General features: G+C 44.8%; 1 protein-coding gene across 2 annotated transcripts in view; it reads left to right on the top strand.

Moving 5' to 3' along the window:
* LOC110507882 (seizure protein 6-like) overlaps positions 1-27,846 on the top strand; it is a 130,968-nt gene that overhangs the window by 46,578 nt on the left and 56,544 nt on the right. For both annotated transcript variants that reach the window (XM_021588269.2, XM_021588268.2), the window contains exon 2: positions 25,303-26,070. In XM_021588269.2, coding sequence (XP_021443944.2) covers positions 25,303-26,070 — 768 coding nt within the window. The remainder of the gene's footprint in view (positions 1-25,302; positions 26,071-27,846) is intronic.

Below are 27,846 nucleotides of genomic sequence, written 5' to 3'. Positions count from 1 at the left end.
ATAATGGACCTCTCCCTACTGTGGTGTCAGCTCTGCTCCCCGCAGACTTATTACCTGCGTGTTCTCCCCGCAGACTTATTACCTACGCATTCTCCCTGCAGACGTATTACCTGCGTGTTCTCCCCGCAGACTTATTACCTACGCGTTCCACCTGCAGACTTATTACCTGCGTGTTCTCCCCGCAGACTTATTACCTGCGCGTTCTCTCCGCAAACTTATTACCTACGCGTTCTCCCTGCAGACTTATTACCTGCGTGTTCTCCCCACAGACTTATTACCTGCGTGTTCTCCCCGCAGACTTATTACCTGCGCGTTCTCTCCGCAAACTTATTACCTACGCGGTCTCCCTGCAGACTTATTACCTGCGTGTTCTCCCCGCAGACTTATTACCTGCGTGTTCTCCCCGCAGACTTATTACCTGCGTGTTCTCCCCACAGACTTATTACCTGCGTGTTCTCCCCGCAGACGTATTACCTGCACGTTCTCTCCGCAAACTTATTACCTACGCGTTCTCCCTGCAGACTTATTACCTGCGTGTTCTCCCCACAGACTTATTACCTGCGTGTTCTCCCCGCAGACTTATTACCTGCGCGTTCTCTCCGCAAACTTATTACCTACGCGTTCTCCCTGCAGACTTATTACCTGCGTGTTCTCCCCGCAGACTTATTACCTGCGTGTTCTCCCCGCAGACTTATTACCTGCGTGTTCTCCCCACAGACTTATTACCTGCGTGTTCTCCCCGCAGACTTATTACCTGCGTGTTCTCCCCGCAGACTTATTACCTGCGTGTTCTCCCCGCAGACTTATTACCTGCGTGTTCTCCCAGCAGACTTATTACCTGCGTGTTCTCCCCGCAGACTTATTACCTGCGTGTTCTCCCCACAGACTTATTACCTGCGTATTCTCCCCGCAGACTTATTACCTGCGTGTTCTCCCCGCAGACTTATTACCTGCGTGTTCTCCCCACAGACTTATTACCTGCGTGTTCTCCCCACATACTTATTACCTGCGTGTTCTCCCCGCAGACTTATTACCTGCGCGTTCTCACTGCAGACTTATTACCTACGCGTTCTCCCTGCAGACTTATTACCTATGCGTTCTCCCTGCAGACTTATTACCTGTGCGTTCTCCCTGCAGACGTATTACCTGCACGTTCTCCCCGCAGACTTATTACCTACGCATTCTCCCTGCAGACTTATTACCTGTGCGTTCTCCCTGCAGACTTATTACCTACGCGTTCTTCTCGCAGACGTATTACCTACGCGTTCTCCCTGCAGACTTATTACCTACGCGTTCTCCCCGCAAACTTATTACCTGCACGTTCTCCCCGCAGACTTATTACCTACGCGTTCTCCCTGCAGACTTATTACCTGCGCGTTCTCCCCGCAGACTTATTACCCACGCATTCTCCCTGCAGACGTATTACCTGTGCGTTCTCCCCGCAAACTTATTACCTACGCGTTCCCGCAGACTTATTACCTACGCGTTCTCCCCGCAGACTTATTACCTACGTGTTATATTTTTTAGACCATAACTGCGGTCTTGTCACCAGGGTTATTATTCACTGTGCAGGCTTTTAAAAGTGCTGTCAAACTGTGAATTAGATTCAGTGCCGTAGTCAAAAGACCTCTCCTTAATATGAGTGTCAACCCTTTGTTTAAACCAGGCAGGTATAGAGGTTTAAATGGCTGATGTGCAGTACCCAGATGTAGGCTGGATGGATATACAGTGCCTTGCGAAAGTATTCGTCCCCCTTGAACTTTGCGACCTTTTGCCACATTTCAGGCTTCAAACATAAAGATATAAAACTGTATTTTTTTGTGAAGAATCAACAACAAGTGGGACACAATCATGAAGTGGAACGACATTTATTGGATATTTCAAACTTTTTTAACAAATCAAAAACTGAAAAATTGGGCGTGCAAAATTATTCAGCCCCCTTAAGTTAATACTTTGTAGCGCCACCTTTTGCTGCGATTACAGCTGTAAGTCGCTTGGGGTATGTCTCTATCAGTTTTGCACATCGAGAGACTGACATTTTTTCCCATTCCTCCTTGCAAAACAGCTCGAGCTCAGTGAGGTTGGATGGAGAGCATTTGTGAACAGCAGTTTTCAGTTCTTTCCACAGATTCTCAATTGGATTTAGGTCTGGACTTTGACTTGGCCATTCTAACACCTGGATATGTTTATTTTTGAACCATTCCATTGTAGATTTTGCTTTATGTTTTGGATCATTGTCTTGTTGGAAGACAAATCTCCGTCCCAGTCTCAGGTCTTTTGCAGACTCCATCAGGTTTTCTTCCAGAATGGTCCTGTATTTGGCTCTATCCATCTTCCCATCAATTTTAACCATCTTCCCTGTCCCTGCTGAAGAAAAGCAGGCCCAAACCATGATGCTGCCACCACCATGTTAGACAGTGGGGATTGTGTGTTCAGTGTGATGAGCTGTGTTGCTTTTACGCCAAACATAACGTTTTGCATTGTTGCCAAAAAGTTCAATTTTGGTTTCATCTGACCAGAGCACCTTCTTCCACATGTTTGGTGTGTCTCCCAGTTGGCTTGTGGCAAACTTTAAACAACACTTTTTATGGATATCTTTAAGAAATGGCTTTCTTCTTGCCACTCTTCCATAAAGGCCAGATTTGTGCAATATACGACTGATTGTTGTCCTATGGACAGAGTCTCCCACCTCAGCTGTAGATCTCTGCAGTTCATCCAGAGTGATCATGGGCCTCTTGGCTGCATCTCTGATCAGTCTTCTCCTTGTATGAGCTGAAAGTTTAGAGGGACGGCCAGGTCTTGGTAGATTTGCAGTGGTCTGATACTCCTTCCATTTCAATATTATCGCTTGCACAGTGCTCCTTGGGATGTTTAAAGCTTGGGAAATCTTTTTGTATCCAAATCCGGATTTAAACTTCTTCACAACAGTATCTCGGACCTGCCTGGTGTGGTCCTTGTTCTTCATGATGCTCTCTGCGCTTTTAACGGACCTCTGAGACTATCACAGTGCAGGTGCATTTATACGGATACTTGATTACACACAGGTGGATTGTATTTATCATCATTAGTCATTTAGGTCAACATTAGATCATTCAGAGATCCTCACTGAACTTCTGGAGAGAGTTTGCTGCACTGAAAGTAAAGGGGCTGAATAATTTTGCACGCCCAATTTTTCAGTTTTTGATTTGTTAATAAAGTTTGAAATATCCAATAAATGTCGTTCCACTTCATGATTGTGTCCCACTTGTTGTTGATTCTTCACAAAAAAATACAGTTTTATATCTTTATGTTTGAAGCCTGAAATGTGGCAAAAGGTCGCAAAGTTCAAGGGGGCCAAATACTTTCGCAAGGCACTGTAGACAGGAGAAAAGAAAGGTTTTGGCCTTGTCTCTGTTTGACTTGAACTAATGTAAAAGCGTGACTGCTACAGAGACCTTGAACTGGATGTCAGTGACAGACTATAAAAGAGGAAATGGCGAGGATTCTACTTTTAAATTCTCAAATATTGTCATATTTTATTCTCATTCATGAGCGTATATGTTGGAGAGAATGTAGCAGCCCCTTTGGTGTACTACACAACCAGCCTGTCCTCATATCCAGCAGCAGAACGGGGTGTTCTTTCTCCATCTCCAGCTCAGAAAAATCCAATACATTTGTTATCAGTTTCACGTTACTCAAGGGCATCTCCCGGTCAGTCTATCTCACAAATCCATCAGTTTATCAGCCCACCTGCCTCCCAGATCTCTTCTCCTTTAGGCTGGAGAGATATGCAGGGATCTGCAGAGATATGCAGGGATCTGCAGAGATATGCAGGAATCTGCAGAGATCTCCGCTCCACCTCAGAAATGATGTATGATCTTCATCACAAGTAGAGCTGCTCCCTATTTTTACACATGATTGATCTGTCCTTTATTTATATAGGTGATCCCATTGAAATTACTTGTGTTCCAAATCAAATCAATGCTATACATCACACACTTTGTAAACAACAGGTGTAGACTAACAGTGAAATGCTTACTTACGGGCCCTTCCCAACAATGCAGAGAGAAAGAAAATAGAGAAATAATAGAAAAGTAAGACAGGTAATACAATTAATAATATATACTCAATGAGTACTAATAACTTGGCTATATACACTGGGTACCAGTACCGAGTCGATTTGTGCAGGGGTACAAGATAATTGAGGTGGATATTTAGGAACAAAGTAGCTAGGCAACATGATAGATAATAAACAGTAGCAACAGGGTTGTCACGTTCTGACCTTAGTTCCTTTATTATGTCTTGTGTTAGTTTGGTCAGGGCGTGAGTTGGGGTGGGTAGTCTATGTTCTTTTTTCTATGTTGTGTTTATGTGTTTGGCCTGGTATGGTTCTCAATCAGAGGCAGGTGTCGTTTGTTGTCTCTGATTGAGAATCATACTTAGGTAGCCTATTTTCCCCATTTTAGTTGTGGGTGATTATTTTCTGTTTAGTGGTTTTTGTTCAGTGTTCAGTTGTTTTATTAAAAATATGAACAATTACGATGCTGCGCTTTGATCCTCCTCCTCTCCTTCCACCAACAACAGCCGTTACAAGTGTACTTAAGTTTAAAACAAATGTATGCAAAAAAGGTCAATGCAGCTAATCTGGGTAGCTGTTTGGTTAACTGTGTATCAGTCTTATGGCTTGGGGGTAGAATTTGTTCAGGGTCCTGTTGGTTCCAGACTTGGTGCATCGGTACCGCTTGCCGTGCAGTGGCAGAAAGAACAGTCTACAGTATGACTTGGGCTGCTGGAATCTTTGATAATTTCTAGGGCCTTTCTCTGACACTGCCTGGTATAGAGGTCCTGAATGGCAGGGAGCTCAGCCCAAGTGATCTACTGGGCTGTGTGCATTACCCTCTGTAGCGCCTTACGGTTAGATGCCAAGCAGTTGCCATACCAAGCAGTGATGCAGCCAGTCAAGATGCTCTCAATGGTGCAGATGTTTTAACTTTTGAAGTATCTGAGGGCCCATGCCAAATATTTTCAGCCTCCTGAGGGGGAAGAGGTGTTGTCATGCTCTCTTCACTACTGTGTTGATGTGTGTGAACTATGATAGAGCCTTAGTGATGTTGATAGAGGAACAGGGTGTTAAAATGGGAGTGTATCAGTTTAGGGGGTACAATATGGTGTGGTACTGTATGACAAATAGGGAGCCTGATGGAACATCTGAGGACGTGCGCCACCTGCACCACATCTCTGAGAACAAGCACCACCTGCACCTGCACAGCCATTGGCCAGATGCAAATCAACAGCTGCAAGCCACCGTCACGCACAGATAGGCTTATTGAATTAAGGCTAAAAGCCGGATGGGCTGCAAGCTCCATAATTATAAGCCAAGAATAATGACAGGAGCATAATTGATGTAGTAATTGTGTTTCCTTTCTTAGAGCCAGAAACTAAAGTCGGGTGGCTGAAGTGGTTGCTGTAGTCAAAACAAACTCACTGGGCAGAGACGTCAGTTCAATGTCTAGTTTTTGTTTACTTTTGGTTGAGTTGTCAACTAACGTGAATTCAACGTGAAATCAATAAAACATTTCATCATGTCATTGTATTTAGGATAAAAGTTGGCTGAAAAAAATAAGAAATGCCCTCACGTTGATAACTTTTTGCAAATCCAATCAGTCTTCCACGTTGATTCAACGTCATCAACATGCTAGTTCATTCAGTAGCACAAGGCAACATTGGAGGAAAGTCCCCCCATTATTTCCAGTTATGGTATACAGTCTATCCCCAACCCTTTAAGGTTGTGTGTCTGTCAGTGAAGGTGTGTGTGTGTGTTTTGGGAGATGAGGAGCTGGAGGGGGCAGGCAGGAGTGGTTGTGTGCCCATCTGTGATTGAATCAGTGTGTGTCTGTCTGGTCTCAGTTATCTAGATGTGTCAGACAGACAGCCAGGTGGTGCTGTGGCCTGTCTGTCTGGCAGGCTGCTCTGATAAGACTGCCACGTCTTTCTGCCACAGGATGCTATCACATCACATACAGTTTGATCCCTTAGATACTGTATCAAATCAAATGTATTTATATAGCCCTTCGTACATCAGCTGATATCTCAAAGTGCTATACAGAAACCCAGCCTAAAACCCCAAACAGCAAGCAATGCAGGTGAAGAGGCACGGTGGCTAGGAAAAACTCCCTAGAAAGGCCAAAACCTAGGAAGAAACCTAGAGAGGAACCAGGCTATGTGGGGTGGCTAGTCCTCTTCTGGCTGTGCCGGGTGGAGATTATAACAGAACATGGCCAAGATGTTCAAATGTTCATAAATGACCAGCATGGTCAAATAATAATAATCACAGTAGTTGTCGAGGGTGCAGCAAGTCAGCACCTCAGGAGTAAATGTCAGTTGGCTTTTCATAGCCGATCATTAAGAGTATCTCAACCAATCCTGCTGTCTCTAGAGAGTTGAAAACAGCAGGTCTGGGACAGGTAGCACGTCCGGTGAACAGGTCAGGATTCCATAGCCGCAGGCAGAACAGTTGATACTGGAGCAGCAGCACGGCCAGGTGGACTGGGGACAGCAAGAAGTCATCATGCCAGGTAGTCCTGAGGCATGGTCCTAGGGCTCAGGTCCTCTGAGAGAGAGAAAGAAAGAGAGAAAGAGATACTTAGAGAGAGCATACTTAAATTCACACAGGACACCGGATAAGACAGGAGAAGTACTCCAGATATAACAGACTGACCCAAGCCCCCCAACACATAAACTGCTGCAGCATAAATACTGGAGGCTGAGACAGGAGGGGCCAGGAGACACTGTGGCCCCATCTGATGTTACCCTGGACAGGGCCAAACAGGAAGGATATAACCCCACCCACTTTGCCGAAGCACAGCCCCCACACCATTAGAGCGATATCTTCAACCACCAACTTACCATCCTGAGACAAGGCCGAGTATAGCCCACGAAGATCACCGCCACGGCACAACCCAAGGGGGGGCGCCAACCCAGATTTTGGGCGCCAATCTAGTACCAGCCAAAATTTTGGAACCACGTACTCATTCAAGGCCTTTTCTTTATTTTGACTATTTTCTAAGTTGTAGAATAATAGTGAAGACATCAAAACTATGAAATAACACATATGGGATCATGTAGTAACCAAAACAATGTGAAACAAATCAAAATATATTTTAAATTTGAGATTCTTCAAAGTAGCGACCCTTTGCCTTGATGAGAGCTTTGCACACTCTTGGCATTCTCTCAACCAGCTTCATGAGATAATCACCTGGAAGACGTTTCAATTAACAGGTGTGCCTTGTTAAAAGTACATTTGTGGAATTTTTTTCCTTCTTAATGCATTTGAACCAATCAGTTGTGTTGTGACAAGGTAAGGGTGGTATACAGAAGATGCTGTAGCCGTATTTGGTAAAAGACCAAGTCCATATTATGGCAAAAACAGCTCAAATAAGCAAAGAGAAACGACAGTCCATCATTACTTTAAGACATGAATGTCAGTCATTGCGTCAAATTTAAAGAACGCAAAAAAACATCAAGCGCTATGATGAAACTGTCTCTCATGAGGACCACCACAGGAAAGGGTGATACCTCTGCTGCAGAGGATAAGTACATTAGACATACCAGCCTCAGAAATTGCAGCCCAAATAAATGCTTCACAGAGTTCAAGTAACAGATACATCTCAACATCAACTGTTCAGAGGAGATTGTGTGAATCAGGCCTTCATGGTGGAGTTGCTGAAAGAAACCACTACTAAAGGACAGCAATAATAAGAAGAGACTTGCTTGGGCCAAGAAACACCAGCAATGGGCATTAGACCAGTGGAATCTGTCCTTTGATCTGATGAGTCCAAATTTGAGATTTTTGGTTCCAACCGCCGTGTCTGTGAGACGCAGAGTAGGTGAATGGATGATCTCTGCATGTGTATTTCCTACCGTGAAGCATGGAGGAGGTGTGATGGTGTGGGGGTGCTTTGCCGGTGACACTGTCTGTGATTTATTTAGAATTCAAGGCACACTTAACCAGCATGTCTACCACAGCATTCTGCAGCGATACACCATCCCATCTGGTTTACGTTTAGTGTCACTATAATTTGTTATTCAACAGGACAATGACCCAACACGCCTCCAGGCTGTGTAAATGCTATTTGGATGACCTAGCTTCCACATTCACCCGACCTCAACCCAATTTTGGACCGCAGAGTGAAGGAAAAGCAGCCAACAAGTACTCAGCATATGTGGGAACTCCTTCAAGACTGTTGGAAAAGCATTCCAGGTGAAGCTGATTGAGAGAATGCCAAAAGTGTGCTGTCACCAAGACAAAGGGTGGCTGCTTTAAAGAATCTCAAATATAAAATATATTTTGATTTGTTTAAGACTTTTTTGCTTACTACATCATTCAATAGAGAGAGAGAGAGAGAGATATGATGGGGTGATAAATAAAAAAGAATACACATTAGACTAATCTGAATTATCTCTTTCAATATGACCCAGTGGTGAAATACAATTAAATTGAGTTGAACTGTGTCTTTAGTTGCAATATCTTATTTACCATACAGGATTCATAATTTAACATAAGCCATGATTCATAATGTATATGATGACTTTCTGACCTTTGAACTTTCTGTTTGAACTGTGAATAAATATTGATATAGAACATATATAATGAAAACATGTTGTGGTATCTAGTATCGTACATAGCCCACGTTAATGCAAAACTGCTGAGTGCATTCAGGGTCAACCTGAGAGTGTTCTGCTCTGCAGACCTGTCTGTAGCCCGGGGCTTTGTGAGTTCTGTGTCTACTGCCTTCCCTCCCTCTGTCCTTGTCCATTGAATCTCATTCGGCTCTTTATGCTAATATGCAGAGAACTTTGGTGGTGGAATTTTTAATCATTCTCAGTATGAAATATTTCCCTTTTTATTCAGCTCCAATTCAAACTTTTCTAATCGTGAAAACCCCCATAGGATATAGTGCACAGACAGACAGACAGACAGACTGCAATGTTTGTTTGTTTATCTAATGTTTTATCCCTTAAGTCAACTTTCCTCCCACACTGCTGTGATTACAACTTGCACTTGGGAAATCAAGAGAGAACCTGCACTCAGGCAAGTAAGACAAACCACAAGAAATAACACAAGAGACCTGATTGCCTATTTTCCTGTTGAGTGCTCTCACCGTGGACAGACACCATGTCTAGTTCATCGGTCACTCCTAGCCACAGTGTTTTGTCTAGGTCTGTCCCCTGTGCCAGACAGATCCTTGATGCTGATGTCTCCTCTATTCCACACCACTGAACACACACACACACACACACGTTTTCACACCTGCTCGCAGGGCCTGAACGTCTACCAGCACCACATCTCAGTAGGTCCCTCTGTGCTGTGTTTACTGGGCCATGGTCAAAGGTGAAATAGATTGTGACACGCTAAGCCCTCATTTTCTTAGCAACTTTACACACTGAGGGGTGGTTAACAGATTGGAACAGGAATCATTAATATGTAGGATCTTAATTTGATCACTCTGTTGTTCCAGGACAGGAAATGCAAACTTGTAGTGTATTCAAGGTTAAAAAAGGCAAATAAAGTTGTTAATTTCCACTTTGAAATGTCAGACTTTATTTGCCCTGACAACAATTCTATCAACCCTTGCAAAAATGTTCATTATAATCCATACTATAATTCACATTTCCTGTTGCGCAGGATTATTTTCCTGCTGTGAGAAACTAGTCAAATTTAAGATCCTACATCTGTTATGTGTAAGGAGCATATCTCCCAGACGTCAGTAGAGCTAGTGTAGAGCGCCAGCTACAGGGTAAGTTAAGGCCATGTTAACTGTGTTTAAGGAGATTTAGCCTGCCAGATTGTAACTCATTAAAACCACATCTCTGTCTTCACTTCACTTCCCTTATTCTAATTTTCCCCTCTCACCATGCCTCCTCTCGTCCACACTCTCTGCTCTCTCTTTCCCTTCTCTCCCTCACTCCTTTCTCCTCTCTGCTGTGATCTGAGACCTCTCTCAACCTATTGGAATAGAGAGGCCCATCTCTAGGCTTATCTTGCTGTGCCTGAAAGCAGTAAACTCTCAGTACACTGAAGACAGGCAGCCATGTGGAACACCCTTACACCAGTCACAGAGTAGAGAATCGAGGAGAGATTCGGCTCCAAGAGTTTTGAAGCAGCACGCTCCACACAGAGAACAACGTTATTACTGTTTACGCTATTCTGTCAAATTTATTTAGTGCTTATCCTGCGTGTTTTCTGTCTTGAAATGTGAGAAATTGATGTGTAATCTACTGACATGTAACCTGTTTAACCAATCTAGATGTTATTCTATGTTAATTTCCACATAGTTTATTTTTGTTGCAAGATGCTTAACTTAATTTCACGATTATAATTTATTATTTGTATTAATGTCACCACAAGCTGCATGGTGGTGATGTGTCTGGTTAGGGTGTGATCCTGTCTGTGGGTAGAGTGTAGAGTGGTTGTGGCAGTCTGGCAGGTGATCCATCAGGGGGCAGAGAGAGACAGAGCCAGCAGCAGCAGTGGTAAGCAGCAGCAGCAGGGTGCTTGATCTTCCCTAACACTGCCAGCCACTGATGGGTCCCTGGTCACACCGTGTCTCCATACACTGCTCTGCCCCCATACTTCACCATCTAATTACATAGCAGCCTGTCGGCAGCTCATTTGGATCTCAGACTCCCTCCGTCTCTCTCAGGCTCCTCTATGGCTCAGGGTTCCCTTTTTAATGGAAGCAGAACCTAGTCTAGTGAGCTATCTTTGAATCTCCATCCTATCTTTCGATCTCTATCCTTAAATATGCCCCTCTTTCTTTCCCTTTACATCATTATTTCTCTCCACCTCTCCCTCCTTCATTACCCTCTGCTTACTCTTGCTATCCTTTACTCTCCTCTTTCACTCTCCTCTGCTTCATGATACTCACCCTCCTCCCTCCATCTCTCTGCCACTCTCCATCTCACTGTCCCCCTTCTATCCTCTTCTGCTTTCTTTCCACCCGCTTGATTTCAGAAAGTCTGTCATTGCTGAATGCCTCAGTGTGTTATATGGGTTAAGATGGTGAAACCTGTGCTTGATGGGGACAGACAGAGAAACAGACAGATACAGGTGTAGAGACAGTACAGATACAGACAGACAGGTGCAGAAGCTTATATTACAAAAAAAGGGGTTAGGACAGGTGCATCTGCTACTGGTTCCAGATATCCCACTGCAGTGCACCTGATGGACAGGGCTTCAGAATGGTGAGACTGAATCTGATGGCAATATGAATAGTGAAGTTGGGTGACTGTGACAGTCAGCCTCTGGGCTGGTGGCTCATGTAGTGATTTACTAAGGGGGTCAACTAGAGTATCTTGTCAAGAAAAGGCTTACAGGTTCAATAAACTTGTCTGTCCAACTTTATGTCTAAATAGGAACATAAGTGTCTCAGTCTCTACAGCAGGGCTCTCCAACCCTGTTCCAGTACCACAGGGCTCTCCAACCCTGTTCCAGTACCACAGGGCTCTCCAACCCTGTTCCTGTACCACAGGGCTCTCCAACCCTGTTTCTGTACCACAGGGCTCTCCAACCCTGTTCCTGTAGCACAGGGCTCTCCAACCCTGTTCCTGTAGGGCAGGGCTCTCCAACCCTGTTCCTGTAGGGCAGGGCTCTCCAACCCTGTTCCTGTAGGGCAGGGCTCTCCAACCCTGTTCCTGTAGGGCAGGGCTCTCCAACCCTGTTCCTGTAGGGCAGCGCTCTCCAACCCTGTTCCTGTAGCGCAGGGCTCTCCAACCCTGTTCCTGTAGGGCAGGGCTCTCCAACCCTGTTCCTGTAGGGCAGGGCTCTCCAACCCTGTTCCTGTAGGGCAGGGCTCTCCAACCCTGTTCCTGTACCACAGGGCTCTCCAACCCTGTTCCTGTAGGGCAGGGCTCTCCAAGCCTGTTCCTGTAGCACAGGGCTCTGAAACCCTGTTCTTTTAGCGCTACCCTCCAGTAGGTTTACTCTCCAACCCTGTTCTTTTAGAGCTACCCTCCAGTAGGTTTACTCTCCAACCCTGTTCTTTTAGAGCTACCCTCCAGTAGGTTTTCTCACCAATCCTGTTCTTTTAGAGCTACCCTCCAGTAGGTTTACTCTCCAACCCTGTTCTTTTAGAGCTACCCTCCAGTAGGTTTTCTCACCAATCCTGTTCTTTTAGAGCTACCCTCCAGTAGGTTTACTCTCCAACCCTGTTCTTTTAGAGCTACCCTCCAGTAGGTTTACTCTCCAACCCTGTTCTTTTAGAGCTACCCTCCAGTAGGTTTTCTCACCAATCCTGTTCTTTTAGAGCTACCCTCCAGTAGGTTTACTCTCCAACCCTGTTCTTTTAGAGCTACCCTCCAGTAGGTTTTCTCACCAATCCTGTTCTTTTAGAGCTACCCTCCAGTAGGTTTACTCTCCAACCCTGTTCTTTTAGAGCTACCCTCCAGTAGGTTTACTCTCCAACCCTGTTCTTTTAGAGCTACCCTCCAGTAGGTTTTCTCACCAATCCTGTTCCTGAAGTGCTACCCGCCTGTAGGTTTTCACTCCAACCACAGTTGTAACAAACCTGATTCAGCTTATCAACCAGCTAATTATTAGAATCAGGTGCACTAGAATAGGGTTGGAGCGAAAACCTAAAGGATGGTAGCTCTCCAGGAACAGGGTTGGAGAGTAAACCTACAGGACTGTAGCTCTCCAGGAACAGAGTTGGAGAGTAAACCTACAGGACTGTAGCTCTCCAGGAACAGGGTTGAAGAGTAAACCTAAAGGATGGTAGCTCTCCAGGAACAGGATTGGAGAAAAAACCTACAGGATGGTAGCTCTCCAGGAACAGGGTTGGAGAGCCCTGCTGCACAATATGTATTGTGCAGAACCAGACAACAACCATGACTGTGCTGATGAGATGTTGGATGTTAGTTCTTCCATTACTTGCCAGGCAGTCAATGTCTCAAGCCAATGTTTAAAATAGACATGAAAGTGATGAAGCCAGAAGCGGCAGCTATTCCTAGTGGCGACGGCACCATTCAGACTCTCAACAGCTACAATAATCATCAGTACAATTTCCTTCTCAAATGCCAGACATTGGCTTTACAGTCATTGCTATCCGGGATCCTTGGGACGTCCCTGCCCAAGGTCCCTACGCTCCCTACCCCCCAAAGAAACCTTTGGTACATCTGTCTTTATTACCAGTTCTGTAGTTGGCTGTGTTTTGTGTTTAGCGAGAGGGGCCTTTGTAGTGTGATGTGGGGGATACGTGGAGCTGTATTGACAGACAGCTGCATTATGGTGTTGTTACACTAAATCATTATGTTGCTACACTGACACTCTCCATCTGTTGGCTGCTTGGCTTTCTTTCAGCTCCACACAAACAGGTTCATCAGCAGATTTGGCTACCAAGCTCATTTTTACCTGTGGTCCCTCATCTGGGTTTTGAGAGTAAAGCACCCTGTGTGTGTGTGTGTGCATGCATGCCTGTGTGTGTGCATCTATATGTGTGTGCATGTCTGTGTGTGTGAGAGTGTGTTTGTATCTTCACTGAGACACTGCTGACATTGCCTTGCCATAACACCACTCTGATCCCAGCCCTGGATGGATGAATCACTCTACTCCACGGTCCTGTTTCCTGAACCAGCCTGTTAGGCCATTGGCATCAAAGTGACTGCAGTGACAGACTAAGTGGTTTTTATGAGCCACAAAATCCCATCTGAGCTAATTGCCTAATTGACCACATAATGGTTTGGACCACTTCTATGGTTTTCAACACCAGCTAATCAGCATTGGCTTTGAATCAGACGTTAATTGATCCGATGGCTATAATTGTTTAAATTACATATATAATTATATATATATATGTGTATGTATATATATGTATATATATGTTGCTGATGCTCAAGATACTCAACTAGTTTAATAGAGAAGGCCAGTTGTATTGCTTCTTTAATCAGCAGTTTTCGGTTGTCAGCTGTGCTAACATAATTGAAAAAGGTTTTCTAATGATCATTTAGCCTTTTAAAATGGTAAACTTGGATTAGCTAACTCAATGTGTCATTGGAACACAGGAGTGATGGTTGCTGGTAATGGGCCTATGTAGATCCATAAAAAAAACTGCTGTTTCCAGCTACAATAGTCATTTATAACATTAACAATGTCTACACTGTATTTCTGATCAATTTTATGTATTTTAAAATGTACAAAAACAAGGACATTTCTAAGTGACCCCAAACTTTTGAAACGGTAGTGTTTATGCTGTACATATATAATATATACATATACATACATATACATACATTATTATATTATATATGTACAGCATATACACTACCGTTCAAAAGGTGTGGGGGTGCTTTGCTGGTAACACTGATTTATTTAGAATCCGATGCACCCTTAACCTGCATGGCTACCACAGCATTCAGCAGCAATATGCCATACCATCTTGTTTGCGCTTAGTGGGACTATCATTTGTTATTCAACAGGACAATGACCCAACACACCTCCAGGCTGTATAAGGGCTATTTGACCAAGAAGGAGAGTGATGAGTGCTGCATCGGATGACCTGGTCTCCATAATCATCTGACCTCAACCCAATTGAGATGGGTTGGACCGCAGAGTGTAGGAAAAGCAGCCAACAAGGGCTCAGCATATTTGGGAACTCCTTCAAGACTGTAGGAAAAACATTCCAGGTGAAACTGGTTGAGAAAATGCCAAGAGAGTGCAAAGATGTCAAGGATGGCTACTTTGAAGAGTCTCATAAAATACATTTTTATTTGTTGAACATTTGTTTTTTTAGTTACATGATTCCTTGTGATATTTCATAGTTGTGATGTCTTCACTATTATTCTACAATGTAGAAAATAGTAAAAATAAAGAAAAACCCTTGAATCAGTAGGTGTGTCATGTTTAATGATAAGAGAGATTTTATTTCTGTACCCAAAAGAGTACGTCATAAACGTAATAAATGACGGGGAAGAATCCCCACGTTACACACACGCACACGCACACCACAGGGCTGTAACCCAAAGAAAGTGTGAGGTGTAAATCTCTAATAAACACGGGACAAGACCCGTAATAACACTACACGGGATAACAAGTGCACACTAACACGGTAACCGATACAGCAGAGCCCAGCTACTCACAAGACCAACGTACATGGAACAATAATCAACAAGGACAATGGGGAACAGAGGACACATAGTATATACACATACTAATCCGGGGGAATAGGAACCAGGTGTGTGTAATGAGACAAGACAGTCCGGGGTTGGTGGTAATGATCCAGTTCAGTGACGCCTAGAAGGCCGGTGACATAGATCTCCGGAGCTGGTGAATGGAATGAACAGCAGTACCGGGGACAAACAAACCTCATTCAACTCATCGAGGGCTTGATGATTAATATGCAAGTTGAATCAGGTGTGCTTGTCCAGGGTTATAATACGAATGTGTACTGTGGGGAGGGGGAGGGGGAGTGGGAGGGGTGTACTCAGGGTTGGGAAACACTGGGATAGACTGAGGAATCACCAAACTCCTGAGAGAAGTTTTGAGCTCCAGTGGCAGGCAGACAATTGACTGTGCATGTTCGTCTGCCTGCCTGGCTGTATAAGTGACAGCAGAGTTTAGTCTCTGAATACTCCCAGATGATTGCTACACTTTGAGAGCTAGCCTAGCAGGCCCATTCTGTCTCTCTCAGTGCTTTGGCACAGCCAGCCAGCGAGAGAAATGAAATAAAATGAAATTAAAGCGTGTCTGGATTAGAGCTTGTTAAGGGAGAGAAGAGCCTTTAATTGCCCTGGCTTTGTGCAGCTTCACAAAGAACCAACATCGCTAATCTGTAGCTCAGGGGTGAATGTTTGCAGCAAACCAAACAAAGACGTACACTAGACAGGCCTATCTAGTAGAATAAAAATAAAATTTCCTGGAAGACGATTTAGAAGGAATTGGCATAAAACTGCAGGATTTCAATTAGAGAAGCAGATGATAGCAGAAAAACATTTTAAGTATTGCAGGATATTAAAGCACCTGTTTTTTGAGGAGTGGAAATGTGTTTGACATTTCTAGAACATGTTGCTTTAATGTCTTCGTTTTTGGTTTTTGGACATAACATATTTGTCTTTCTCTGCAGTATTTTCTTAGTGTACAGTATACTGGTAATCTGAATCTGAGAAGATTTTACACTGCATTATAACTTTACTGCCATAGCGATCGCAGCTGTTTCAGATAGCCTATTTGTTCCAAGCCTCTCCAGTTGTGATGTGGTGGTCTGGTCATCCAGAACAGTAATCTGTCTTGTCATGCACCGGTGGTATCTCTGCTCTGTCTGCACGCCTGGAAAGAAAAGCAATTGCTCAACTTTCCAACTTCAAACCAAGCTGAGCAAATCAGTCTTACACATTTTAAGGAAAAATGATAGGGTGGCAGAAAGTCTAGAAAAAAACACTTGTTGAAGAGGAAGCATTTGACCAATGTGTCCACTTTATAACATAGAGACCTGGCTGCCAGAAGTGCGCAATTTGATGCCTTCCCTGATTTACATCACATTACTGTGTCGGTCTTCTCAGTCAATAGGATTCTATTTTGTGGCACATTCTTCCTGATAGAGATGTTTCAGTATAGTTTACATCTATCCAATCTTGAAATATACTTATTCTTCTCAATACCTCCGGACCTCTGGCCGTCTCTATGGGGGTGCCACAGGGTTCAATTCTCGGGCCGACTCTCTTTTCTGTATACATCAATGATGTCGCTCTTGCTGCTGGTGATTCTCTAATCCACCTCTACGCAGACGACACCATTCTGTATACCTCTGGCCCTTCTTTGGAAACTGTGTTAACTAACCCCCAGACGAGCTTCAATGCCATACAACTCTCCTTCCGTGGCCTCCAACTGCTCTTAAACGCAAATAAAACTAAATGCATGCTATTCAAACGATCATTGCCCGCACCTGCCCGCCCATCCAGCATCACTACTCTGGACGGCTCTGACTTAGAATACGTGGATAACTAAAAATACCTAGGTGTCTGGCTAGACTGCATCTCAGCCACGCTCAAGGTCCTTAACGATATCATAACCGCCATCGATAAGAGAGATTACTGTGCAGCTGTATTCATCGACCTGGCCAAGGCTTTTGACTCTGTCAATCACCGTATTCTTATCGGCAGACTCAACAGCCTTGGTTTCTCAATTGACTGCCTCGCCTGGTTCACCAACTACTTCTCAGATAGAGTTCAGTGTGTCAAATCGGAGGGCTTGTTGTCCGGACCTCTGGCAGTCTCTATGGGGGTACCACAGGGTTCAATTCTCGAGCCGACTCTCTTTTCTCTGTATATATCAACAAATTCGCTCTTGCTGCGAGGTGATTCCCTTATCAACCTTGACTCAGACGACACCATTCTGTATACATCTGGCCCTTCTTTTGACACTGTGTTAACAAACCTCCAAACGACCTTCATTGCTATACAACACTCCTTCCGTAGCCTCCAACTGTTCTTAAACGCCAGTAAAACAAAATTCATGCTTTTCAACTGATCGCTGCCCGCACCTGCCCGCCCGACTAGCATCACTACTCTGGACGGTTCCGACTTAGAATATGTGGACAACTACAAATACCTAGGTGTCTGGCTAGACTGTAAACTCTCCTTCCAGACTCACATTAAGCATCTCCAATCAAAAATGTAATCTAGAATCGGCTTACTATTTCCCATCAAAGCCTCCTTCACTCATGCCGCCAAACATACCCTCGTAAAACTGACCATCCTACTGATCCTTGACTTCAGCGATGTCATCTATAAAATAGCCTCCAACACTCTACTCAGCAAACTGGATGTAGTCTATCACAGTGCCATCCGTTTTGTCACCAAAGCCCCATTTACTACCCACCACTGCGACCTGTACGCTCTCGTTGGCTGGCCCTCGCTTCATACTCGTCGCCAAACCCACTGGCTACAGGTTATCTACAAGTCTCTACTAGGTAAAGCACCGCCCTATCTCAGCTCGCTGGTCACCATAGCAGCACCCACTCATAGCACACGTTCCAGCAAGTATATCTCACTGGTCACCCCCAAAGCCAATTCCTCCTTTGGTCGCCTTTCCTTCCAGTTCTCTGCTGCGACTGACTGGAATGAACTGCAAAAATCACTGAAGCTGGCGATTCCCATCTCCCTCACTAGCTTTAAGAACCATGTGTCAGAGCAGCTCACAGATCACTGCACCTGTTCATAGCCCATCTGTATACAGCCCATCTATCTACCTCATTCCCATACTGGATTTATTTATTTTTGCTCCTTTTGCACCACGGTATCTCTACTTCCACATCCATCTTTTGCACATCTACCATTCCAGTGTTTAATTGCCATATTGTAATTACTTTGCCACCATGGCCTTTTTATTGCCTTAACTCCCTTATTTGACCTTATTTGCACTTACTGTATATAGACTTTGTTTTATTTTTTTCTACTGTATTATTGACTGTATGTTTTGTTCATTCCATGTGTAACTCTGTGTTGTTGTATGTGTCGGACTGCTATGCTTTATCTCGGCCAGGTTGCAGTTGCAAATGAGAACTTGTTCTCAACTAGCTTACCTGGTTAAATAAAGGTGAAAAAAATAAATAAATACATGGGTTGGACCTCAATCAATAGTCTTACCTTGTTTCCCTGTGTCCTCCTCTCACCACCATCCTTCACTGGCTCCCTACTCAGAACATCAGAAGGAAGCAAAGAATATTGCTGCATTGTTAGAGCTAGAAACAAAAGCATGCACCTGCAATAACATCTGCAAAACTGTGTATGCGACCATAAAACTGATTTGATGATTTGAGATAGAAACATTGAAACAAGGCTGCAACAAGGACTCGTAAGAAAGGCGCATGTCCTTGTCCAAGACTGTGTTGCACTTTGTTGCAAGGGAGATAGATATCTGGTATTGGTCCTGTCCTGTGGTCCTCTCTGCTCCCTCTCCTCCCCCTCCTGGGTAAAGTAGCAGGCTCAGTTCACCTCAGCAGAGTTCATCAGTGCTCTCCTCTCAGATCCACAGATCAGTACAGCTCCACTGATTGCAGGTGTCCTTGCATTGATCTAACTGGCTTGGGCTTTGTCCCTAGTCATTAGGGAGATGAGACAATGACCTTTTCCAAAGGTGCCTAGCTGGGTGTGATTGGGTAAGTGTAAAGGACATGGTTTTACAGGACAAGAGGGGAAATGGGCTCTTTGTGAATGTGTTTCTGGCCTCAGCCTCTATTCTCCCCTATTAGGAAGTGTTCTACCATAACCAATCAATATGAGCTATCACCCAGCCCTATATTGTCTGACTTTTGTGAAGTCAATATTACATTTCAGACATGCTACTGTCCTGGCAGAGAACTGTGCAATTGATTGTTCATACGGTATTATCTACCTACTCCTCATATTCTGAGGGAGGGAAGCAGAGTCTGTTCAGACAGGACAAGGGAACTCCAAAGATTGAGAGAAATCAAATCAAAATGTCTTATTGTGCATGTTGCCATGCAGAATACACTATTTTGACATCTGGTTGATATTTTTTTCACACACCACTTGATTGATTTGCTCAAGGCTTGGAAGCGTCCCATCATTCTCTTCTCACTTCCTGTTTGCATGTTGAAGCAGTGTCTCGTGCAGCTGCTGTAAATGGCCTTTTGTTGTATGTGATAAATTGTGTAAGATGTCAAATATATTCTATGTGCTTCAAAGAAAAGCTGCTTATGATATTTTTACAGAATACGGTTGGAGAGAGAATTTCTGCTATTTTGAAATACGTATAAACATTTATTTGAAATATCACGTCGCTAAACTGCAGTACACCCCTGTTGTGCTTGTGTGAGTCAACTGCCCTGTATTGCATGCTGTCTGTAGCTCTGCGCTGTGTGGAAAGCTTGGTCTATGTAATGTAAAGGATAACTGGGCTAAAGCACAGTGTCTCTCTTGATTTCACTGCCCACGTAATTAGCCTGATAGCAGCATATGGCCAGAGGGTTGCCATCTCAATAGATTCATTATCAGGCCCTGTGTGTGTTATACTTAAGTGGGCGAAACAATCTAGCAAGTAGGACAACAAATCAAAGACATTACATTTGAGACAGTCAGAGTTTTCTCTTTTCCTCTTCATCCTTACTAGTTTTATATCTCTAGTCCACTTTGAATATGTCCTCCATAATATGAATGTCATTGGTCAAGATGCTCCTCACAATAAGTGTGTGTGTGACTGTGGGGGACGGGGTAGATGTTAAGGAGGAGAACTGCGCTGTTCAGGAGAGGGTACGAGACAGAAACCACTGCCTGAACCAAGGGTTGCTACCAAAATTATGTTCCAATAGTTTCTTCTGAACAGAGGCATTATTCTTTTCGTTCCATTCCACTGTTCTGACCAGCAAAATAAAAGTCTGAACAAGTTAGAATTTTAAAAAAGTATCGGTTTATATCTTTCCTTTCTGTTCCTTTCTAAACCTCTGAAATCATGTTTTTTTTTAAACAATTAGCTCAACATTAAATTACTTCACAAATCACGCAGTGCGACTAGAGAAGCTTGCTATGGAGCTGGCAAGCTACAGCATAGTGAGTCTACAGACGTGATAGAGTTTACAGACGTGATAGAAAGATAAGTGTACGGCGCGACTGGAATTTTGCGGGTTGGGAGAGAGAGAGAGAGGGTGGAGGAGGAGGCTTGGCTTTAAGTGGTGGGCATCTTGTGATGACATGCAATTATCTGAATTTGGCTCAAAGAATTATACCTATGGAGGAACTTTGAATGTCTTTGAACTGCAGAGTTGGCGTAATGTTGGACCAGAAAAGCTAGCTAGCGAACAAGTGTGTTTGTGCAGAGTGGCACCAGAATTAAAAATCCATCTTACCTTTTGTAGTTAATAAATCCAATGTGAAATGTGATAACTATAGTATCCCCAACTAGCATTGAAAAAGTTAATCCATTCTCTCCCAATCTTCTAAATCATGCTTCTAACGTCAGGCTACAGCTATGCTTCGGAGGGTAGGCTACACACACACACATTAGCAAAGATTTTCAGCTGGAAGGAAAACACTGGAAGAGGTTTCTGATCGACAGAGGGAGGGCTTTGCATAGGAGCTTTCTCGTGTTTTTTTGTGGGACTGGAACAAAAATAATCAGAACGTAAAAGAATGTTATTAACTGGTTCTCATGCTTTTAAAATAACAGTTCTGTTCCAGAACAGTAGATATCACTTTCGTTCCCGGTTCTGATTCTGTTGCTGGAAAAATGTAGTTATTTTCCGGTTTTTGGTTCTGTTCCCTAGACTGTTTCCAACCAGTTGATTTATGGCACACTGTGTACAAGTGTTGATTCAAGAGCGAGAGCTTTAAGATCCTCACCCAGGCCCTGACCCAAGGGAGACCCAGGCTACTCAGATGAAAAAGACACCAACTTAGCCAACTTGCAGTGTGTGTGTGTGTGTGTGTGTGTTTGTGTGTGTGTGCGTTCACCCATGTGTGCGTGTAATGTAGTTTCAATATAAAATGCAATCTACTGGATTTCTTTAAACTGAATTGACCGTGCTTCCACAAGAAGGGGTTTTGCTTCCATGTTTTGAAGCCTTGAGCCCAGGCCTCACTGAACAGCGCAAACTGGCTCTAACCAGAATAGAAAGTGGAGTGGGAGGTCCCGGTGCACAACTGAGCAAGAGGAAAAGTACATTAGAGTGTCTAGTCTGAGAAACAGACGCCTCAACTGGCAGCTTAATTAAATAGTACCTGCAAAACACCAGTCTCAACGTCAGCAGTGAAGAGGCAACTCCGGATGCTGGCCTTCTAGGCAGAGTTCCTCTGTCCAGTGTCTGTGTTCTTTTCCCATCTTAATCTTTTCTTTTTATTGGCCAGTTTGAAATATAGCTTTTTCTTTGCAACTCCGCCTAGAAGGCCAGCATCCCGGAGTTGCCTCTTCACTGTTGACGTTGAGACTGGTGTTTTGAGGGTACTATTTAATGAAGCTGCCAGTTGAGGACTTGTGAGGCATCTGTTTCTCAAACTAGACACCCTAATGTACTTGTCCTCTTGCTCAGTTGTGCACTCCTCTTTCTATTCTGGTTAGATCCAGTTTGTGCTGTTCTGTAAAGGGAGTAGTACACAGCGTTGAACGAGATCTTCAGTTATTGGCAATTTCTCACATGGAATAGCCTTCAGTTCTCAGAACAAGAATAGACTGACGAGTTTCAGAAGAAAGTTCTTTGTATCTGGCCATTTTTGAGCCTGTAATCGAACCCACAAATGCTGATGCTCAAGAGACTCAACTAGCCTAAAGAAGGCCAGTTGTATTGCTTCTTTAATCAGACAACAGTTTTCAGCCGTGCTAACATAATTGCAAAAGGGTTTTCTTATGATCAATTAGCTTTTTAAAATGAAAACTCAGATTAACTAACACAACGTGCCATTGGAACATAGGAGTGACAGTTGCTGATAATGGGCCTCTGTACAAGCAGAGGACCATAGTCCATATGCCCAAGAACACGAAGGCAACCTGCCTAAATGACTACAGACCCACAGTACTCACGTCCATAGCCATGAAGTGCTTTGAAAGGCTGGTAATGGCTCACATCAACACTATTATCCAAGAAACCCTAGACCCACTCCAATTTGCATACCACCCAAGCAGACCACCCAACCTCTATTGCACTCCACACTGCCCTTTCCCTCCTGGACAAAAGGAACACCTATGTGAGAATGCCTTTCATTGAATACAGCTTAGGGTTCAACAGCATAGTACCCTCTAAGCTAAGGATCCTGGGACTAAACACCTCCCTTGGAGGAGCCCCGCAGGGGTGCGTGCTCAGTCCCCTCCTGTACTCCCTGTTCACCCACGACTGCATGGCCAGGCACGACTCCAACACCATCATTACGTTTGCAGATGACACAACAATGGTAGGCCTGATCACTGACAACGATGAGACAGCCTATAGGGAGGAGGTCAGAGACCTGGCTGGGTGGTGCCAGAATAACAACCTCTCCCTCAACGTAACCAAGACTAAGGAGATGATTGTGGACAACAGGAAAAGGAGGACTGAGCACGTCCCCATTCTCATCGACAGGGCTGTAGTGGAGCAGGTTGAGAGCTTCAAGTTCCTTGTTGTCCACATCACCAACAAACTATCATGGTCCAAACACACCAGGACAGTCGTGAAGAGGGCACGACAAAGCCTATTCCCCCTCAGGAAACTAAAAAGATTTGGCATGGGTCCTCAGATCCTCAAAAGGTTCTACAGCTGCAACATCGAGAGCATCCTGACTGGTTACATCACATCAATTGCTCAGGCCTACGACCGCAACGCACTACAGAGGGTAGTGCGTACTGCCCAGTACATCACTGAGCCTGAGCTGCCTGCCATGCAGGACCTCTACACTAGGTGTGTCAGAGGAAGGCCCTAAAAATTCTCAAAGACCCCAGCTACCCCAGTCATAGACTGTTCTCTCTACTATCGCATGGCAAGCGGTACCGGAGTGCCAAGTCTAGGACAAAAAGGCTTCTCAACAGTTTTTACCCCCAAGCCATCAGGTAATCAAATGGCTACCCGGACAATTTACATTGTGTGCCTCCCCCAACCCCTCCTTTACGCTGCTGCTACTCTCTGTTTATCGTATATGCATAGACACTTTAACTATACATTCATGTACATACCACCTCAATTGGCCCGACAAACCAGTGCCCCCGCACATTGGCTAACCAGGCTATCTGCATTGTGTCCCACCACCCACCAACCTATCTTTTACTCTACTGCTACTCTCTGTTTATCATATATCCATAGTCACTTTAACCATATCTACATGTACTGTAACTCCAAGTCAATCACACTTCTGTGAAATCAAACTGTCCACTTAGGAAGCAACACTGATTGACAATACATTTCACATGCTGTTGTGCAAATGGAATAGACAACAGGTGGAAATTATATGCAATTAGCAAGACACCCCCAATAAAGGAGTGGTTCTGCAGCTGGTGACCACAGACCAGTTCTCAGTTCCTATGCTTCCTTGCTAATGTTTTGGTCACTTTTGAATGCTGGCGGTGCTTTCACTCTAGTGGTAGCATGAGACGGAGTCTACAACCCACACAAGTGGCTCAGGTAGTGCAGCTCATCCAGGATGGCACATCAATGCGAGCTGTGGCAAGAAGGTTTGCTGTGTCTGTCAGCGTAGTGTCCAGAGCATGGAGGCGCTACCAGGAGACAGGTCAGTACATCAGGAGACGTGGAGAAGGCCGTAGGAGGGCAACAACCCAGCAGCAGGACCGCTACCTCCGCCTTTGTGCAAGGAGAAGCAGGAGGAGCACTGCCAGAGCCCTGCAAAATGACCTCCAGCAGGCCACAAATGTGCATGTGTCTGCTCAAACGGTTAGAAACAGACTCCATGAGGGTGGTATGAGGGCCCGACGTCCCTCAGCAGCCTCCTGGTAGGCTGTTGTAGAATGACAGGCTCCTGGAAGGCTGCTGTAGGATGACAAGCTCCTGGAAGGCTGCTGTAGGATGACAGGCTCCTGGTAGGCTGCTGTAGAATGACAGGCTCCTGGAAGGCTGCTGTAGGATGACAAGCTCCTGGTAGGATGACAGGCTCCTGGTAGGCTGCTGTAGGATGACAGGCTCCTGGTAGGCTGCTGTTGAATGACAGGCTCCTGGTAGGCTGCTGTAGGATGACAGGCTCCTGGTAGGCTGCTGTAGGATGACAGGCTCCTGGTAGGCTGCTGTAGAATGACAGGCTCCTGGTAGGCTGCTGTAGGATGACAGGCTCCTGGTAGACTGCTGTAGGATGACAGGCTCCTGGTAGGCTGCTGTAGGATGACAGGCTCCTGGTAGGCTGCTGTAGGATGACAGGCTCCTGGAAGGCTGCTGTATGATGACAGGCTCCTGGAAGGCTGCTGTAGGATGACAGGCTCATGGTAGACTGCTGTAGGATGACAGGCTCCTGGTAGGCTGCTGTAGGATGACAGGCTCCTGGTAGGCTGCTGTAGGATGACAGGCTCCTGGAAGGCTGCTGTAGGATGACAGGCTCCTGGAGTGCTCTAGATTACATCTGAAGGTGCATAAGGTGGAGCGGGAGATCCATTTAATTTCCCACATTTGACAGGCCATCATATCCTGAAAGCAGCTAAATAATTAATATTTACTAATTGATGAGGAGAAATAAGCAATCACAGAGAATCTCTTTGGGCTTCACTGCCCTGTGTTTTCAGAAGGGACTCTTATCAAAACCTACAGCATGTTACAGCGCTACGCTTCACTGCTTTAAACAGTTTTGGGATATTATCTTTCCTGTGACACAAAATGTACCTGGTATGTATGTGCTCTGTGTGTGTTGTTCCAGGCTCCTATTCTGAGGATGGGACGTCCGTCACACAGAGGGGACAGTCTGAGAGTGGTGGCCCCAGCCTGTACCCCACCACACATGACACAGACAGTGAGGTCCCCCTGGTGACAACCGCCCCGACCCTGAATGTCCCCAACCACCACCCTCTCTACAAGGGCTTCCTCTTACAGGAGTCCCTCCAAGGACAGGGGCATTTCTTTGAGGACAGTGGGGGTGTGGAGACCCACCCCGCTATGCCACCCTCAGGTCCCCACTTTGCCAGGGACCCCTCCTCCACTCACACGGTGCCACACAAGGACGCGCTAGTTTTCTCCGATGTTGCCTCAACCACTACCACTGTGGCAACAGCCACGTCACCGTTGGCAACAAAGGGCAGCATTGCTCCAGAGGGGCGTGTCTCTGTGAATCAGAGAGTAGCGTTGACCAATGGCAGGGGAGGGAGGACAGAGGAGGAAGCTGATGCCATGGATACCCTGACCACTCCTGTCATGCACACCTCCGCTCCCTCACCCCACTCAAACACCCCCAACCTGGCTGCTCCTATGGGTGATAGGTACTCTGAGGTCCCCACTGCATCCACCATGACTCCCCCAGCCTTGACCACTTTGGTGGAGAAGGTTGCAGGGAAGTCAGAAGAACACAACATGGGCCACGCCAGTGATGGGATAGAGATTGGGACATCGGTAGTATCTGGTGTTGTGGATGAGGAGACCACTTCGACCACTATAACCACAACCACCATCATCACCACCATGCACTACCCAGGTAATGTAACACAGACAGGCTACACACTTGTAATGATCACCTACTCTTACCCAGAGTAGGTACCCAATATCCTGCAATACACCTAACACCAGTTTCCGTGATTCTGTCTTCATTGTGAAGGTATAATGAACAGCAAGCTCAGATTCTCATTATGCAGTCCTAGAGATAATCCTGGGCCTTGGTGGGTTGTAAAGTGCCTGTGTTTCACCATCTCCAACAGAGCAGCCCCGTGTCTGTCTGTTTGTCTGAGACACCAGTGTGCTCGCTCTCTCAATCCTCTTTGTTTGCAGCTCACATATCTAAACAACCAACGGGCTTAAATTAATTATAACATCAGTATTCCTCCTCCTCTCACACTCAATCAAGTGCTCCTGAAATGGAATGGAAACCAGATTGCAAACATGAGATACGGAGACACATTTGTGTTATGGTGGGAGAGAAGAAAGAGAACTTTCAGCCTGGTCTCATAGACTAGACATAACATAATAAATGTAAATACAGGACACTCAAAGTATTATGTTAGGTTTGGTATGGTTACTTAAGACAGAAGGTTGCTTAAGGCAAAAAAACAACAACAAAAAAACAAGAGGGTGATTGGTTGGGATGGATGGGTTGACATTTAACGTGAACGTCTAGCAACCCAAAGGTTGTGTGTTCGAATCTCATCACTGACAACTTTAGCATTTTAACTAATTAGCAACTTTGCAACTACTTACTACTTTTTAGCTACCTTGTTAGCTAACCCTTCCCCTAACTTTAACCCTAACCCCTAAACCTAACCTTTGGCCTAGCAAACGTTAGCCACCTAGCTAACATTAGCGTTTAGCCATCTAGCTAACATTAGCCACACACACATCACACCACACACAACACATCACACCACACACAACACACCACACCACCACACCACACACACCACACCACACACACCACACACCACCCCACACACACCACACCACCACACCACACCACACACACACCAAACACTACACCACCACCACACCACACTCACACACCATACACCACACACACACGTTCCTACACACCTTTATATTTATTTATTTTATTGAACCTTTATTTAATTAGACAAGTCAGTTAAGAACAAACTCTTATTCACAATAAAGACGGGGGCTGGGATTAAAAATAAAAAAAGTTAATAGAAATATAGGACAAAACATACATTACGACAAGAGAGACAATACTACACAAAGAGAGACCTAAAGACAACAACATAGCAAGGCATCAATACATGACAACACAGCATGGTAGCAACACAACATGACAACAACATGGTAGCAACACAACATGGTAGCAGCACAAAACGTGGTACAAATGTTTTTGGACACAGACAACAGCACAAAGGGCAAGAAGGTAGAGACAATAATCCATCACGCAAAGCAGCCACAACTGTCAGTAAGAGTGTCCATGATTGAGTCTTTGAATTAAGAGATAAAACTGTCTAGTTTGAGTGTTTGTGCAGCTCGTTCTGGTCCCTAGCTGCAGCGAACTGAAAAGACAAGCGACCCAGGGATGTGTGTGCTTTGCGGGACCTTTAACAGAATGTGACTGGCAGAAGGGGTGTTGTATACGGAGGATGAGGGCTACATATGAAGCAAACACACATGCACACAGTAGCGTCCTGTGTCATCCCTCTCTCTGGAGGAAACTCAAAGATAGAAATAAAACAAGGCAGTCGAACAGAAAGACCTCAAGGCAACCAGAAAACCGTCTGTGGTCATTCCCTCCACCTGATCTGTCCCTCGAGCACACAATCAA

The sequence above is a fragment of the Oncorhynchus mykiss genome, chromosome 27 (genome assembly GCF_013265735.2).
Source record: "Oncorhynchus mykiss isolate Arlee chromosome 27, USDA_OmykA_1.1, whole genome shotgun sequence".
Classification (NCBI taxonomy): domain Eukaryota; kingdom Metazoa; phylum Chordata; class Actinopteri; order Salmoniformes; family Salmonidae; genus Oncorhynchus; species Oncorhynchus mykiss.
This window is presented reverse-complemented; position numbering and strand designations above follow the sequence as displayed.